At 34.8% G+C, this 13,932-nt stretch overlaps 2 protein-coding genes across 3 annotated transcripts; one reads left to right on the top strand and one right to left on the bottom strand.

Moving 5' to 3' along the window:
* Positions 1-78: 78 nt before the first annotated feature.
* Positions 79-1,032, top strand: LOC133694333 (glucan endo-1,3-beta-glucosidase-like; the record flags this gene model as incomplete). Its single annotated transcript, XM_062115827.1, has 1 exon — positions 79-1,032. A coding segment is annotated over one exon (954 nt), but the record flags the coding sequence as incomplete, so codon positions are not given.
* An 886-nt stretch (positions 1,033-1,918) lies between these two features.
* Positions 1,919-7,856, bottom strand: LOC133694716 (endochitinase A1-like). 2 transcript variants are annotated; one of them, XM_062116385.1, is made up of 6 exons: positions 7,482-7,856; positions 6,750-7,397; positions 5,871-6,619; positions 5,687-5,776; positions 2,826-3,536; positions 1,919-2,458 (listed from the first exon to the last, which is right to left on the bottom strand). In XM_062116385.1, exons 2-6 carry the CDS (start codon positions 6,856-6,858, stop codon positions 2,330-2,332), a joined length of 1,788 nt encoding a protein of 595 aa, XP_061972369.1. In that variant the 5' UTR covers positions 6,859-7,397; positions 7,482-7,856; the 3' UTR covers positions 1,919-2,329. The 2 variants fall into 2 exon arrangements, with proteins under 2 accessions (XP_061972369.1, XP_061972370.1); XM_062116386.1 differs by having other exon boundaries at positions 6,750-7,244.
* Between the last annotated feature and the right edge of the window lie 6,076 nt (positions 7,857-13,932).

The following is a 13,932-nucleotide window of genomic DNA, read 5'->3' as shown; positions in this document are numbered from 1 at the left end:
GTACAGAAAGAGTTTATATCACAGATTATCAACAGAAAGATACTTGGTTGGAAGTTCTTCTCTTAACGTTTGATATATTATGTTGCAGGTTCTCTCCCCATTGGTGTTTGCTATGGACTAAATGGGAATAACCTTCCACCTCCAAGTGAGGTGGTAGGTCTCTATAAGAGATCTGGAATCGAATTCATTAGACTTTACGAGCCGAGATCTGATGTGCTTGAAGCATTGAGAGGATCAGGACTTGCTGTTGCTTTATGTCCTACAAATGAAGACTTGGCAAACATTGCTCAAAGGCCTGATGCAGCCGACGCGTGGGTCAACACAAATATCGCCCCTTACATGAGTGATGTGCTATTTCGTTGGATTATATTAGGCAATGAAGTGATCCCAGGCCCGCTTGCCAATTACGTCCCCGCAGCAATAGCCAACACCCGCAATTCACTTGCAGCAATCGGGCTGGCTAATGTCACAGTGACGACTGCAATACCAGGAAATGCACTTGAGGCCTCCTACCCTCCATCGGCTGGCGCTTTCAGTAGCGATGTAACTGATGTTATGATAGCTGTTGCTGGCATCTTAGCCAGTTCTGATGCACCACTCATGATCAATGTGTATCCTTATTTTGCCTATGCCTCAAATCCATCACAAGTTCCCGTGGACTATGCCTTGTTTGCTGCAACCACTCCTGTGGTGACCGATGGGAGCTTCCTCTATTATGATCTCTTCGATGCCATGGTTGATGCGTTTCATGCTGCGTTGGAAAAAATTGGCTATCCTGGTTTAAGAGTTGCTATAGGGGAGAGTGGATGGCCAAGTGCTGGGAATGATCCTTACACAAGCATTGATAATGCAATGATTTACAATCGGAACCTAGTGAATCATGTGCTGACAAACGGGACTCCAAGGAGGCCAGGAGAAATCATGGAAACGTTCCTGTTCGCAATGTTCAATGAGAATTTGAAACAAGGCGCAGTTGAGCAAAACTTCGGCTTCTTTTATCCGAACATGAATCCAGTCTATCCGTTTTGGTGAAATGGTTGCGGTATTTGTTGGGAAACGACCACCTCCTTCTAAGACCTTGTAATCAGACCATTTTAGAGCAAATAAACAAACAGAATAACAACAGTTTTTCATGTACTCGTGGTTGAGTCAAAGCACTTCCATTCTTGTGTGAAGATATTTGAGCTGGCATCGGGAAGTAATGGTTTAGTTGAAATCTTTCTTTAAAAAAACTTGAATTTTTCTAGTTAAAATTAATTATTTATATATTTTAAAATTATTTTAATATATTAATATTAAAAATAATTTTTTTAAAATAAAAATATTTTTTTAATATATTTTTAAACAAAAATAAGTATAGTGCTTGTTAATGGGCTTTGGAAGCTGAAATAGATTCTTTAGATCAAAAAGCCCATAACGTAACCTCCCAACTACCATAGGTTTTTAGAGACTGACGAAGCTTTTATGTCCCAAGCAAATTCATGGTAAAAATGTTATCATTTTTTTCTTGGTTGATTATATTCTTCAAGAAAATGGTATTAACAATCACTTGTTAAAATTAAACTAACATGGGAAATTTATATTAAAAATAATGCTCCTGGATATTTATTAAAAATAAAGTATTTATTTTGTTCCAACTTTTTTAGATTAATTGTTCTTCGCCTTTTCTTTTATCACCATACCTAAACATGACCTGAACAGAGGAGGGTGGGCGCATCAATCTCTGCAAGCCAATTGAGATTTTTTATTTATTTATTTATTTTTTTTTGGGGGGGGGGGGGGATGTCTAAGAACAATAGGGTAATATGATAACGGAAAATAAATTAAATTTAGGAGTAAGATTTCTTCTTATTCATTTGCAATTTGTGCCTAAGAAAAATATTGACAGCACCAAAAATACTTGGTATAAAACATGAACTAAACTAAAAATGGAGCCCTTTTGATTTCCTTTTTTTTTTTCCCGTAAAATTGACAAAAACACCATAAGCTTTTCTTTGTAAAATCAAACCCTCTAGAGATGTAAAGTAAAAAGACCAAATACCCCCCCAAATGACGCAGCAATCTCTCCCAGACAAAACAGCCTCTAACCTACCCTTCTCCCGAACCAACCGTAACACCTTGAAAAATTACCCTCTATTGGGAAGGCAGGATTGGGGCATCTGTAACTTATTGCACTATTTGCAAAATGCAAGGGTTCCAACCAAAAATCCACCCCCTTCTTCTATTCGCAACTTACCAGCCTTCTTAAAAAGAAAGCAAAGGGAAAAAGAAACTAGCCACCTGTCATCAAAAAATGGAGTTTCTGGGTCTACTATTTCAGAGAACAGCATTAAGCATCTGATCCAGAGTCAGAAGAGCTGGATGCAAGGGAAGATCCACCCAAACTCGCAGCATGACATTCATTCAGCTTTAGTTCCATGCCACGACACACTTTCAGGGATGGCTTCTTTGTAACATACTGCAAGATGAAATCATGAAAATGAGTACAGCAGCAATTAAAGATTCGTAACAAGAGACTTCTCAATACAAGCCCCTGACCAGGATGGTTTTAAATAAAATTCGCAATCACTGTTACAACTCTCACCCCACGAGTCAAGTGACTGCACTTGGTTGCATGAAACTAAAAATGGGGTTGACAACCTGAAGCAGTTGCAACCAAAAGTTTGACAAATTTATGCCCAAAGTAAAAGTGGAAAAGAACACAGACACTCCACATAAAATATCAAATGGGCATTTTTAAACTTCTTAAAACCTAAGCAGAACGAGGACACCTAAGCAGAGTGAAATCTTGATGGAAAAACAAGAAATAAGCTCGTGGTATTTACCTCCTGAATGAAGGCATTGATTTCTTCCTCTGTGAGTCCTTCATCCTCCCCTGAATTTTCCTCCCACCCAAGAGAACGAAGGAACTTAGCCTCTTCTTCCTCGGAAAATCTTTGAACCTCTTCTAAACTCCCACCATTGCTAGTCAATTCAGCACCATTCTGAATAGCATGAGGACTTGTCGGGGCACTGACAGCTTCCTTGTTTACTTCACAAGAGTTCTCACTGGTGGGAGACAAAACAACAGACGCTGAATATGCAACCGAAGAAGTGTTCATAGCAGTTTTCTTCTTCAGGTCATTAAAGAAATCATTCCTGCTCTGGGCTCTCTTTTCCCCACCAAATCCTGAATTTAAATTCAAGCTAGTTGGCTTGCGCTCCCCTAGAGAAAGCTTTGGGTTGTTTGGACTCCTCACAGGTGCAGATGGAACTGAAGGAGCAGCAAGTTGGCTATTCGCGGTTCTGCTGGAAGTATTTGTCGGACTAGCAACATCCTTTGGAGAAGGGGAGACACCATTTTCCCATACTGGTTTGAGAACAAAAAGCTTCCCATGAGATGTCTTTGGAGCATCAGATTTGACATTTACCCCTACAGAAGATTGATTAGCCAGGTGCAATGAAGAAGACTGCTGGTGTAAGCTCTTGGCAGCCGTATTCATCTCAGCAGGTCTGATTCCTGTTTTAGGCTTTGATTTATCAGAAGAACTGGGAACCTGAGGAAAGAAAATTAGCAAATGGTTACCCACAATTTTTGTGGTTCACAAGGTAAGGAAGAAGAATCAAGGGCTGCAGTAATCACAAATGTCAAATAATCAGTGTCTGCACGTGTCATCATTCAAACTTGGTTATTGACATCTTGGACAACTAGCTAACTCCATACAAACCGATGCATTGACATTCAAACATGGTAAGTTCAGTGTAGTCAAAGGCGACAGACGTTAAAAGGCGCCATGCATGTAAAATGCCCGAGGCACTCGCCTGAATGAACCAAGGCGATATGCTATAGATTAAAAAAAATATTTGTATAATATCATATTATATTATATAAATCTAAAATATATATCTTCCCAATTAATATTAGATCATTAAAAAATCAAAAGAGAATATAAAATACCATAACATTGTCGTATAAAGTTATATTTTTCATCCTTAAAACAAAATAGGTCAAAAAATATATCAATTAAAAGAAAAATTCAACATGGAAAACGAAGTATTTCCATCAGGCGCTTGCTTTAACACCTAGCACCCACTCACGAGGCGCTCGCCTAGGCAGCACTTCATTGAAATTCATTGCCTGAGGCTAATAAAGGCATTGTGGCCTCGCCTGGAGCGCCTCGTCTGGAGGGCATCAAAGCCTCTTGATAACACTGGGTAAGTTATAAACCTGAATCATAAAGGTCAAATACAAAGCAAAAAAGGAACCTAGACAATTCACAACTCGGAAATCAAGCAGGAGGAAAAGGCTAACTTTAGTAGACAAGGAACTATTGTCTACTATAGATAATAGTTCCTCAACATTAACAAAGTTTTCATACTTGCACAAACAATACACAAGATCTGTTCGTGAAAAAAAAAACTTTATACTATCCTCCAAACATCATTCTGTACTCCATATACATGGTTATCTAAACCCATACCGAAACTTGAGAATTAACATAACCTAAGCATCAATGCAGAAAGGCAACAGAAACTCAAAGGTTTGCAAAAGACACAAAAGTGAGAACATGCTTCAAGCTTTACCAGTCAAAAACACACACAAAAAAAGATGTATTAGAAATAAATGACATTAATTAAGGTTTCATGTCCCATGCTTGAATATCCTTTACTTTCAGTGGTATAATAATGAGTCCATGCTAAAAAAACCTTCAAAATAAGTAGACGGGGATACAAAAAGAGGTGACCATAAGAAATGCGAGCTAATGAAACTTATCCCAATCATTTCTCTCCTTTTCAATTAAAAAAAAGAAACTCAAATGAACACTAGAAAGAAGGTTTCCACAAAAGCCAAAGCAAATCACACCCAAAGAACTAAGAGACTGAAGTGCACTAGAAGCCTAAACTTCCAGCATTCTGAGAAAAACATAATTTGAAATCCCCCACGGCAGTTTGATCATACAACAGAAACACAAGCATTCAGGTCTATAACAGAGCATCAAGCCAGCAAAATGCATTTAATCATAAAATACCCGCTGGATGTTTGAAGATGGAAATGTACAGTGCAGAGTGCAGCATGCATGCATGTACACATTGCCTGTATAGATGAGTGCAAACTACATGAAGAAGAGAGCAACAGAACATAGTCTCATACTCAAAAGGATAATCGGGTAGCCTAGATAACATTCCATTAAAAATAATCATAACGAGGAACTACAGAAATCATTAAACTAATCCAACTAAAAGGTATGCTGTCAAAAGCAATTGTATTTGTGGTTTTGATCAAAAGTAGTTTTATTAGCAGGCAAAATTCAAGATCAATTATAGATCAGAATTGGCCTAAATTCCTCGCAAAAGGAACTACGGCAATCAATCAACTAATCCAACTAAAAGGTCTGCTGTCAAAAGCAACTGTATTTGTGGTTTTGATTAAAAGTACATTTATTAGCAGGCAAAGTTCAAAATCAATTATAGATCAGAATTGGCCTAATCACACAAGGACTAATATCCAAAGTTCCAGATGAAGACCGGAATCTCTATTAGTGAATGCTGATCAGCATGCAACATACAAGATGTTGAAAAATGGTAAATTAGCAGATAAAATGTAGAGCACATGGTATGATGATTTATCAGTGACCTACAAGGTCAAACTACCAAATGGGACAATTATGAAACAAGCTCTCTTAAATATCAGATGCTGTTCTCTTACCAAATTCTTAGGCATCGAGGGAGTCACAGGTATTAACTGCCTTGATTGCTTAATAGCCAATTCCTCAAGCCTTTGTGTCTGGACGGACAGCTGTGGATTTGAAATATATCTCATTAGACAAACTATGGTCTATAGTTATGAATGACATGATAGAAGGAAAGGCATAGGAACCCTGCTCAGTTACCTGTGGTGCAGTGCGAGTTCTTGATGGAGCCTGAGTCAATGTTTCAGCCATATTGAGACCAGCCAGTCCACTTGAAGTCCCGGATGAAGAAGCAACAACAGTCTGAGCAGCAGATGAAGAACTTGTACTGCTGTTTGCAATAATAGCCGGCACCTCTGCCAGAGCTGATGTCCATCCCTCCCCGCCGATCAAAGCAGAACTGCCAACAGGCAAGCTCTGAACACTCGAGCTTAAACCAGGAGATGAAACTCTTGCTATATCAGGCACTCCTTGCCTATCTTCACTTCCAAGTGAAGGAAAATCCTTTTCAAACACTGCCTTCTGACTGCTACTACCAAAACTACCCCCGGAAATCAAACCATTGCCGTTGGTGTGAGTGTTGCCACTCCCATTTTTTAAGTCCGATGCAGCTCTGCGAGGCATCAGCTCAACATGTTTCCTCGATACCATTGAACTGGAACGTCGCAAGGTATCCTTCTGAATCCTGTTGGTTAATAAGCCTCCCAAGGGATCAGAAGAGTCCCTGTCCCAATTATCCATAAAGCTAGACCTCTCTTTGTCCCTTTCTCGATCTTTATCGCGGTGGCTTCTACTAAAACTACTGTAAGGATGCTTTGCAGATCCATTGCTAAAACTTCTTCGTGAATTAGATGAAGATGTCCGGTCCAGAAAACCAGGGCGAGGGGAATCAAAATCATTTATGCTCTTAGAGCTCCTATTTCTCGTGTGATTTGCCAATGAAGGGACATCTATACAACAAATTAACCAATTAGCACCCATAACAAAAGCTATCAATTAATGCAAGCCGCTTAACATGACCAAACACAAAAAACGAAACAATACCATATGAAATTTATCTAACACAAAATTGCAAAATACCTGAGTGAGAAGAAGATGATGCGAAGTGGTGGGCTAAACTGCCAGCCCCAGAGACAGTGCCTGTACTTTTCAGCCATTCTGGTACTAAAGAGGGTTCACTTTTTTCCATAAGGACGAGCACTGACCATCATCAGATTCAAAAAGAAAAAGAGAAGACACTTCTTCACCCCCTCCAAAGAGAATTATTATCCTTCCAAAGAGAACTATTATCCTATACAAAACCACTACCTTGTAGCCCCTAACCCTACTTTTCTCCCCTAAAACAACCACCAATCTGATTGAACAATCACCAACAAACCAACGCACAAATTATGTAGCCTGTGGCAGTTTCCACCACAAATTAATCAAAAGCAAACAGAATTCAAAACCGGCACCACGCCACTCTCTCTTCACACCTCTGTCTTTTATCAAAAGATGTATTTGCAGATGTATATAATAACACCACACACTCAACAGGCCCTCGTCTTTAACAAGAGTCCCAGTTCAGCAAAAAGCCTAAGGCACCAACCAAGGAAAACCAACAATTATAAACCAATAATACTTCACTTGAAATGCAATGAAAACCCCCAAAAAAGCCAAAAAAGAGAGTAGAAACCCTAGCTAACACACTTGAATGTCTCTATTCGCGTAACTGCAATATTCTAGGGTCTGTTACATGAACAAATTCAACAAGAAATAGAGAGAGCGAGATGAAGGCACAAGGTCAGAGAGATAACAGAGAGAAGTGCTAACCCTAACAAAAGGAAGGCTATATCCCAAAAACGCAACCGTTTAAATAACCGCTCCACAAAAAGTAAAGTGTGGGTATCTTGTATTTTAAATATTCTCCCTCAGAAATCTTTAACCAATAGGTTTCGGAAGAGAGTTTCAGTGTTATAGAGAGAAATAACACAGACAAGGAAGAAGCAGATTTCAGTGTTAAATGCGAGAGACGATGGGTTTTCTTTCTGCTGTTGCTGTTGCTGTTGCTAAGAGGAAATTAGGGTTTTGTTTCGTTTGTGTGCTTATATGAGGAGGGGGATGGAGAGAGGCGTAATTTCTGTTAGTTTTGGATACTCAGAATGGAACGTATGAAGAACAGCCTCCCCTCTTTCTCTTCTTCTAAAATATCATTAATTCAAAGGAAAAAAAAAAACCATATATTTTTTTTCTTTTTTTATTTGTTTCTTTTATGGGCCTAGTCCGAATATGTACATTAAAATTGACCTGGACTTTCTGGATTGTACTGATAGATTATTATTTGTTAGATGAAGTTTGTTTTTATTTTATAAAAATATTTTTTTTATATTTTAAAATTATTTAGATGGGTTAATATTAAAATTTATTTTAAAAAAATAAAAAATACTATTTTAATATATTTTCAAATAAAAAAATATTTAAAAAAACAATTACTATTATTTGTTTTGATATTTTTCATGGAATATATTATTTTTTTATTTTTTTTAACATTTTTATACAGGAAATAAAATCCAATTATAATGTGGGCAGTTTTTTTATAACTAAAAACGGTGGCGTGCATGGTGTTAGGTCTAAATAGGTGCTTGGCTTAAAAACAAATAATGGATGGTTATCTGTTTGGTTAATGTCGTACATTAACTTGCACGTGCATTGCACGTGCCATGATGCTGTGCTGGTGTGATTTCGTTTTGTGGTGTTAGAACTGGCTGCGTCTGGTTTTCGGATCCGAAGATAAACCTGTGTTTATTAACTACAAAGGTAGTGAAAGGTTGTAATTAATTTGAGCGTCTTTTATTTGTTTCTTCAGTTGGCAGAGTTCATCTATGGATGGGTGAAATACAGTTAACAGTATAATGATGCTTGAATTACGAGGTTTGAAAGGCTATGTTTGTTTTCTAGTTATTGTTTTTTAAAAGTTTTTGAATTTTTTTTAGTTTTAGATTAATTTTTTTTTATGTTTTTAGATTATTTTGATGTGTTAATATTAAAAATAAATTTTAAAAATAAAAAAAAATATTACTTTAATATATTTCTAAGCAAAAATTACTTTAAAAAACAATATTTATCACATTATCAAGTGCTGCCTAAATTTTACCATGGCGTTGTGTTTCTGTGTCGATGGAAGATGGCGGTGTAATCATTTACTAGAAATGCAGTAATACATTAATGACAATTATTTTATTTATTTATAATATAGCTGGCTAGCGCTCCGCTGCAAATCAAACCAAAAATAAATTTAACATAAGAAAACATGTTCAAGTATTGCTAATGAATTTTAAAGATGCAAAAAATATCCTCGGCTCAGATCACCCATTAAGTCCAATAAGATAGTTTCATTTAATTATATGATAAAAAAATAATAATAAATGGACTGAATTTAAAAAGAAAAATAATCATGATGACTTGTACAAAAAATATTTGCTAAAAGAAAAAATCATGAAACTCAATTCCAAAACATCTCAATACTAAAGGATGAAATTGAAAAAATTAAAATAACAAAAAAAACAGCCTAAGTTGGCATGATAGACTCGCGACCTTGGTCGTTAGGCCAGAATAATCTTATAGAAATGAAATAATAATAATAATAATGCCCAATTTCCAACAATTCAAATATAAAAGGATGAAATCGAAAAAAAATCAATCAATAAAAAAATAAAACACCAACAAATCCTAGTAAGACCATCAAGTTTTTTGAGTCGGATCATGCGGTCATGATAACCAAATAGAAAGCAAAATGGAAAAATATTTATGAAATCCAATTTTCAAACAAAATAAAGTGTTGAAGGGTGAAGCCGAAAATTTATTCAATCTTGAAAAAATTACCTAAAAAAGATCAGAGTCAACTTAAATTAGCCCACCAAACTAACGACCTAGGTCATAAGACTGACATAACTTTATAGAAAGAAAAGTAAAAAAAATCATGAAACTCAATTTTTAATAAACCCAAAGTTGAAAAAGAAAATCAGCGTCAAAATAATATCTAAATAAAGGCTAATGTCAATCTGAATTTACATTTTAGACCCGTGACCAATGTTATGAGACCAAGGTTATTGCACTGAAAAAAAATCATGAAGCTAAATTTCTAACCAACCTAATATTAGAGGATGGAATTGAAAAAAAAAAGTAATTTTAAAAAGCATCTAAAGCAAAAAAAAAATAGCAATTAAGAAAATAATGATTAAATTTCAAACAAAAACAAAAGGACAAGATATCTTTTATTTTTTGTAGAGCAGTGGAAATCCTAATGAGAGGAGAATGAAAAAAAGAAGAAGAAAAAGGGGTCGCCACACGCTTCCAACATAGACACTCGCATCTCATCAAGAAGATCTTGCCTCGATCATCTAACACCACTACAACACAGTCGTGTTCTGCCATTATAATTTGCCTCATGCGCTGCTAAAGCACATATGTCATCTTTTACATGTTGAAGCGTGCACCACATGTGCCAGCCAAGTTACCCTGCTTGCTTCCCTAGTCCATCACATATGTTTTAGTTTTAATTTTGATCCCTTTAACATTTAATTGTTTTTTTATAAACATAATTTTATTTTATTTTTCCAAACTAAATATCAATCGAGCACCAAACTTTTTCATCAACATTGGGAAAAATCAATATCTAGGCAACCACAACACATTATCATGTCAAATCTCAATTAAAGTCGTTGTGAAATAATTAAATTAGAAAAAAAAAATTGAGTGATAATAAAAACTTCATAATATTCCCCTAGCATTGAGAGGTTCCTATATGGAGTCATCAAAAATTACTGTGATCAACCCTAAACCAATGTATGTTTAAGAAGTAAATTTAAAAAATAAATTAAGAGATCAAAGTAAAAAATAGAAAAAAAAGCTTTTTTTACTATGTAAATCTATAATGAAAACTCTCCCGAGGCACAATGAAACACAACTAGAGGGCTAATAACCAAAAACTTTAGTAGAATTGTGCATGTTGGTAGCCATTCGGTCTATTAGTTGAGAGTTACTTTTCTTTTACTATGACACTGTGCATGTGTTTTTTTTTTTGGTTTGTGTTTCTAAAGCCATAGTTTTTTTTTCACTTTACAATTATATTATATTTATAATTACATTACATTACCAAAAACACTAAAATGAAACCTCTTTTTACCGTGGGTTTTATCTTAAAATACTATTTATTTTATAATACTTTTATTTCATCCAACACTTAATGTTTGCTTAGATTTATGTATTATAATTCACTTATATTTGCATTATACCACATATGTGAAGTCTCGGGAAGTGTTCAATCCATGAATTAAACATCAATTTTATATATATATATAAAAATTTAGTTTGTTGCTGAAATTTTGTTTTTGAAATAATAGGGATCGGTTTTATATCACATTTTATTTTTACTATTCAAGAGCAGTAGAAAAATACAATTTGATTCCTAGAGTTTCAAATTTATACATATATGGTCCCTATTATTTGAGAATTTTATGATTAGATTCTAACTTGAATCGATATATGATGTTTTGATGTTAAAAAAAGTTTAATTGGGTTTCTATGATGTTTTTTTTATATGTTTTTGGAACAAAACAAGTTGAAAATAAGTTTATTTTTCATCCAAAAACCTAAAACCCAAGTTTTTGCTCATGGAAGGTAATCAAAATTTAAATCAAGTTACAACATGTTGTCTATCTTTTTTTAAAAAAACTATTTGGTGGATAACATGTCATTCATCCATTTAAAAAAAAAGAAAAAGAAAGAATGAGTCAAGTAAGAGAGCTTGGTATTACATGCTCAAGGACACCCAAGCTTTTTTTTAGACTACGCAAGCAGACCAATCCTCTGGGTCTATCTTTTGGCCTCTTTTTATATTATGATCAATTAATTTTAATTTTTTTCTTAATCAAATTCACTATGAATAAAATAATTAAAATGATATTTAAAATATTATCCAATTTTGCCATACTTTTCAAATAAGATTTTTTTTTATAATAATATTAACCATTACTTTATGGATTATTATATATGAACCTAATATGAAAATTTTTAATAAAAAATACTCATGAAGATTAACTAAGAATATCATTTTTATTTTTTAGTGTAAATTTCTTACATGATTTTTTCAAATTAGTTATTCTTTTGTTTTTTTCTTTTATCGTATACAAATTATTGAGACATGATTTTTTTTTTATTGAACTTGCTTTTCTAATTATGATAAGTTTTTCTTTATTTTTTTTAATTTAATCATTCAACAACTTTTTTTTTAATTTTATCCTTCAATGTTAAGTTGTTTTGTGAATTATGCTTCGTAATTTTTTTCAATTTTCTTTGTGCTAGGTTATATATCAGTCTCATATATTAAGTTTTTTTTCCTTCAATTTCAATATTTAATATTAGATCGGACGGTAGATGGCAATAGAAAAGTAAGGGTTGGCTAAGCACTAGCTACCTAGCTAGAAGAAGAGAGTTAGGAGCTAATAGAATTGGAAATGAGACTTCATAATTTTTATCGATTTTATTTTTATGAATTTATCTCAATCTCATGATCTAGGTCGCAAGTTTAACAAGTTAACCCGAGTTAACTCATGTCATTTTTTGTTGTAGCCTTTTCTAATTGATTTTTTATCTCATGATTCAAAATTGGGTTGGTTGAAAATTGAGTTCGCAATTGTTTTTTATTTGCTTTCTATGGAATTATTCTAATCTCATGACCCAAGTTGCGAGTTTGGTAGGTTGACTTTATTCATTTTTTTTTGTCCTTTTTAACTTGAATATTTTTTAATTGGGCTTTATAATTTCTTTTATTTACTAGGAACCCTAACTGGTCTTAGAGATCAAGCATGAGGACTGGTTGCGTAAAAAGAAGGTATTAGCACCCTAAGTACGCCCTACCTAAGGTAAGCTGCAATGTTTAATTGTTTGATATATGCTAAGGTGTTATTGTATTTCTAATTGTTGGTCCATCTAAGGTTTAAGAAAAGTCCTTCTTAGTAAGGAGATCCTTATCTTATCAGGTAAATCCTATTCATTTTAACATCAACAAACAAAAAGAACTAACTACTATTTAATATTAGGAATACGTCTTACGTATAAGTTTGTAATCCCAGATATTAAAAGAAAATAAAATAATTTTTTTGAAATGTTGGTCTGGTTCTCATGGCTTTAATAAACTGGTTATTAAAGTCAAAATGCATGTTAATACATATTTTTTGATTTTTTTTTGTTATATGAAAATATGATATAAAAATTTCTTATAAGCTTTAAGAGACATGGTTGTATACATGAAAATAAAATATTTTTTTTGTTTTAGATTTTTTTTACGTTTCGAAGAAAAAACTAGATATTTTAATATCGGATTTGTATTTTTACAGTATAAAAATACAAACCGATATTAATAAAAAATGGTGGAAAATTCTACAGGAAAATCACAAATTTTTCCAAAGGATTTTTGTATTTTTTATTAAATATATTATATTATAAATATATAATAGAATGGGTTGGCTCAAATGTAAAGGTTGGGCCGACTCAACTAACCAACCTATTGGGCCATCATCGGCCCAATAGATCTGGGCTTTTCTTTTTCTTTTTTTTTTGTTCTAGGCTGGCATAAGTCCCGTTCAGATGCCGGGGGGGTTAATTATTTCCCTACCCCCCTGATGCCCTGCATGCAGGACGAGGGGAAAACAAAGAAAAAGAGGGGGGGTGAGAGAGGATACCCTGTGTGGGGGAAGCCTGGCTGTGATGAAGAGGTTCAACTGATGGCTCAAGAGGCTCAATTGGAAGGAATGGTGGCCGATGTCGGTTGCTGGTAAAGGAAGAAGAAATGTTCTAGAGGAGAGAGAGAGGCTTAGTGATGCACTCACTATATGAGGTGGTCGGGCGGCTGCTTGTGATGGAGATGGAGGTGGTGAAGCCGGTGGTGAAGATATTGGTGGTCGAAGGCCGCAATGGAGAAAGAGAGAGAGAGGAGAGAAAAGGTTCGGCTGGCAGCAGAAATGAAGGGGGAGGCTAGTTTTTTTATTGATTTTAACCTAATCCTCTCTTCCTACAGGCCATGAAAATCAAATCTATTTATAAGAGATGGAAGAGGGACACATTTTCTCTTGTGGTGCCAAATCTCAGCCCTTGGTTTAACCTGAAAGCATCCCGACCATTGGTCCAAAGTAGCAATGATGAATTGTTAGTTTTGTGCAGACAAATAGCTGGTCAGGTTGGCCACTTTGGGACGGTGCCACCGTATCTGAAGCCTCGATCAGCC

This window comes from Populus nigra, chromosome 5 (assembly GCF_951802175.1).
Source record: "Populus nigra chromosome 5, ddPopNigr1.1, whole genome shotgun sequence".
NCBI classification, from domain to species: Eukaryota; Viridiplantae; Streptophyta; class Magnoliopsida; order Malpighiales; family Salicaceae; genus Populus; species Populus nigra.
Note: the sequence above shows the minus strand (reverse complement) of the source record. Positions and strands in the feature narration are given on the sequence as shown.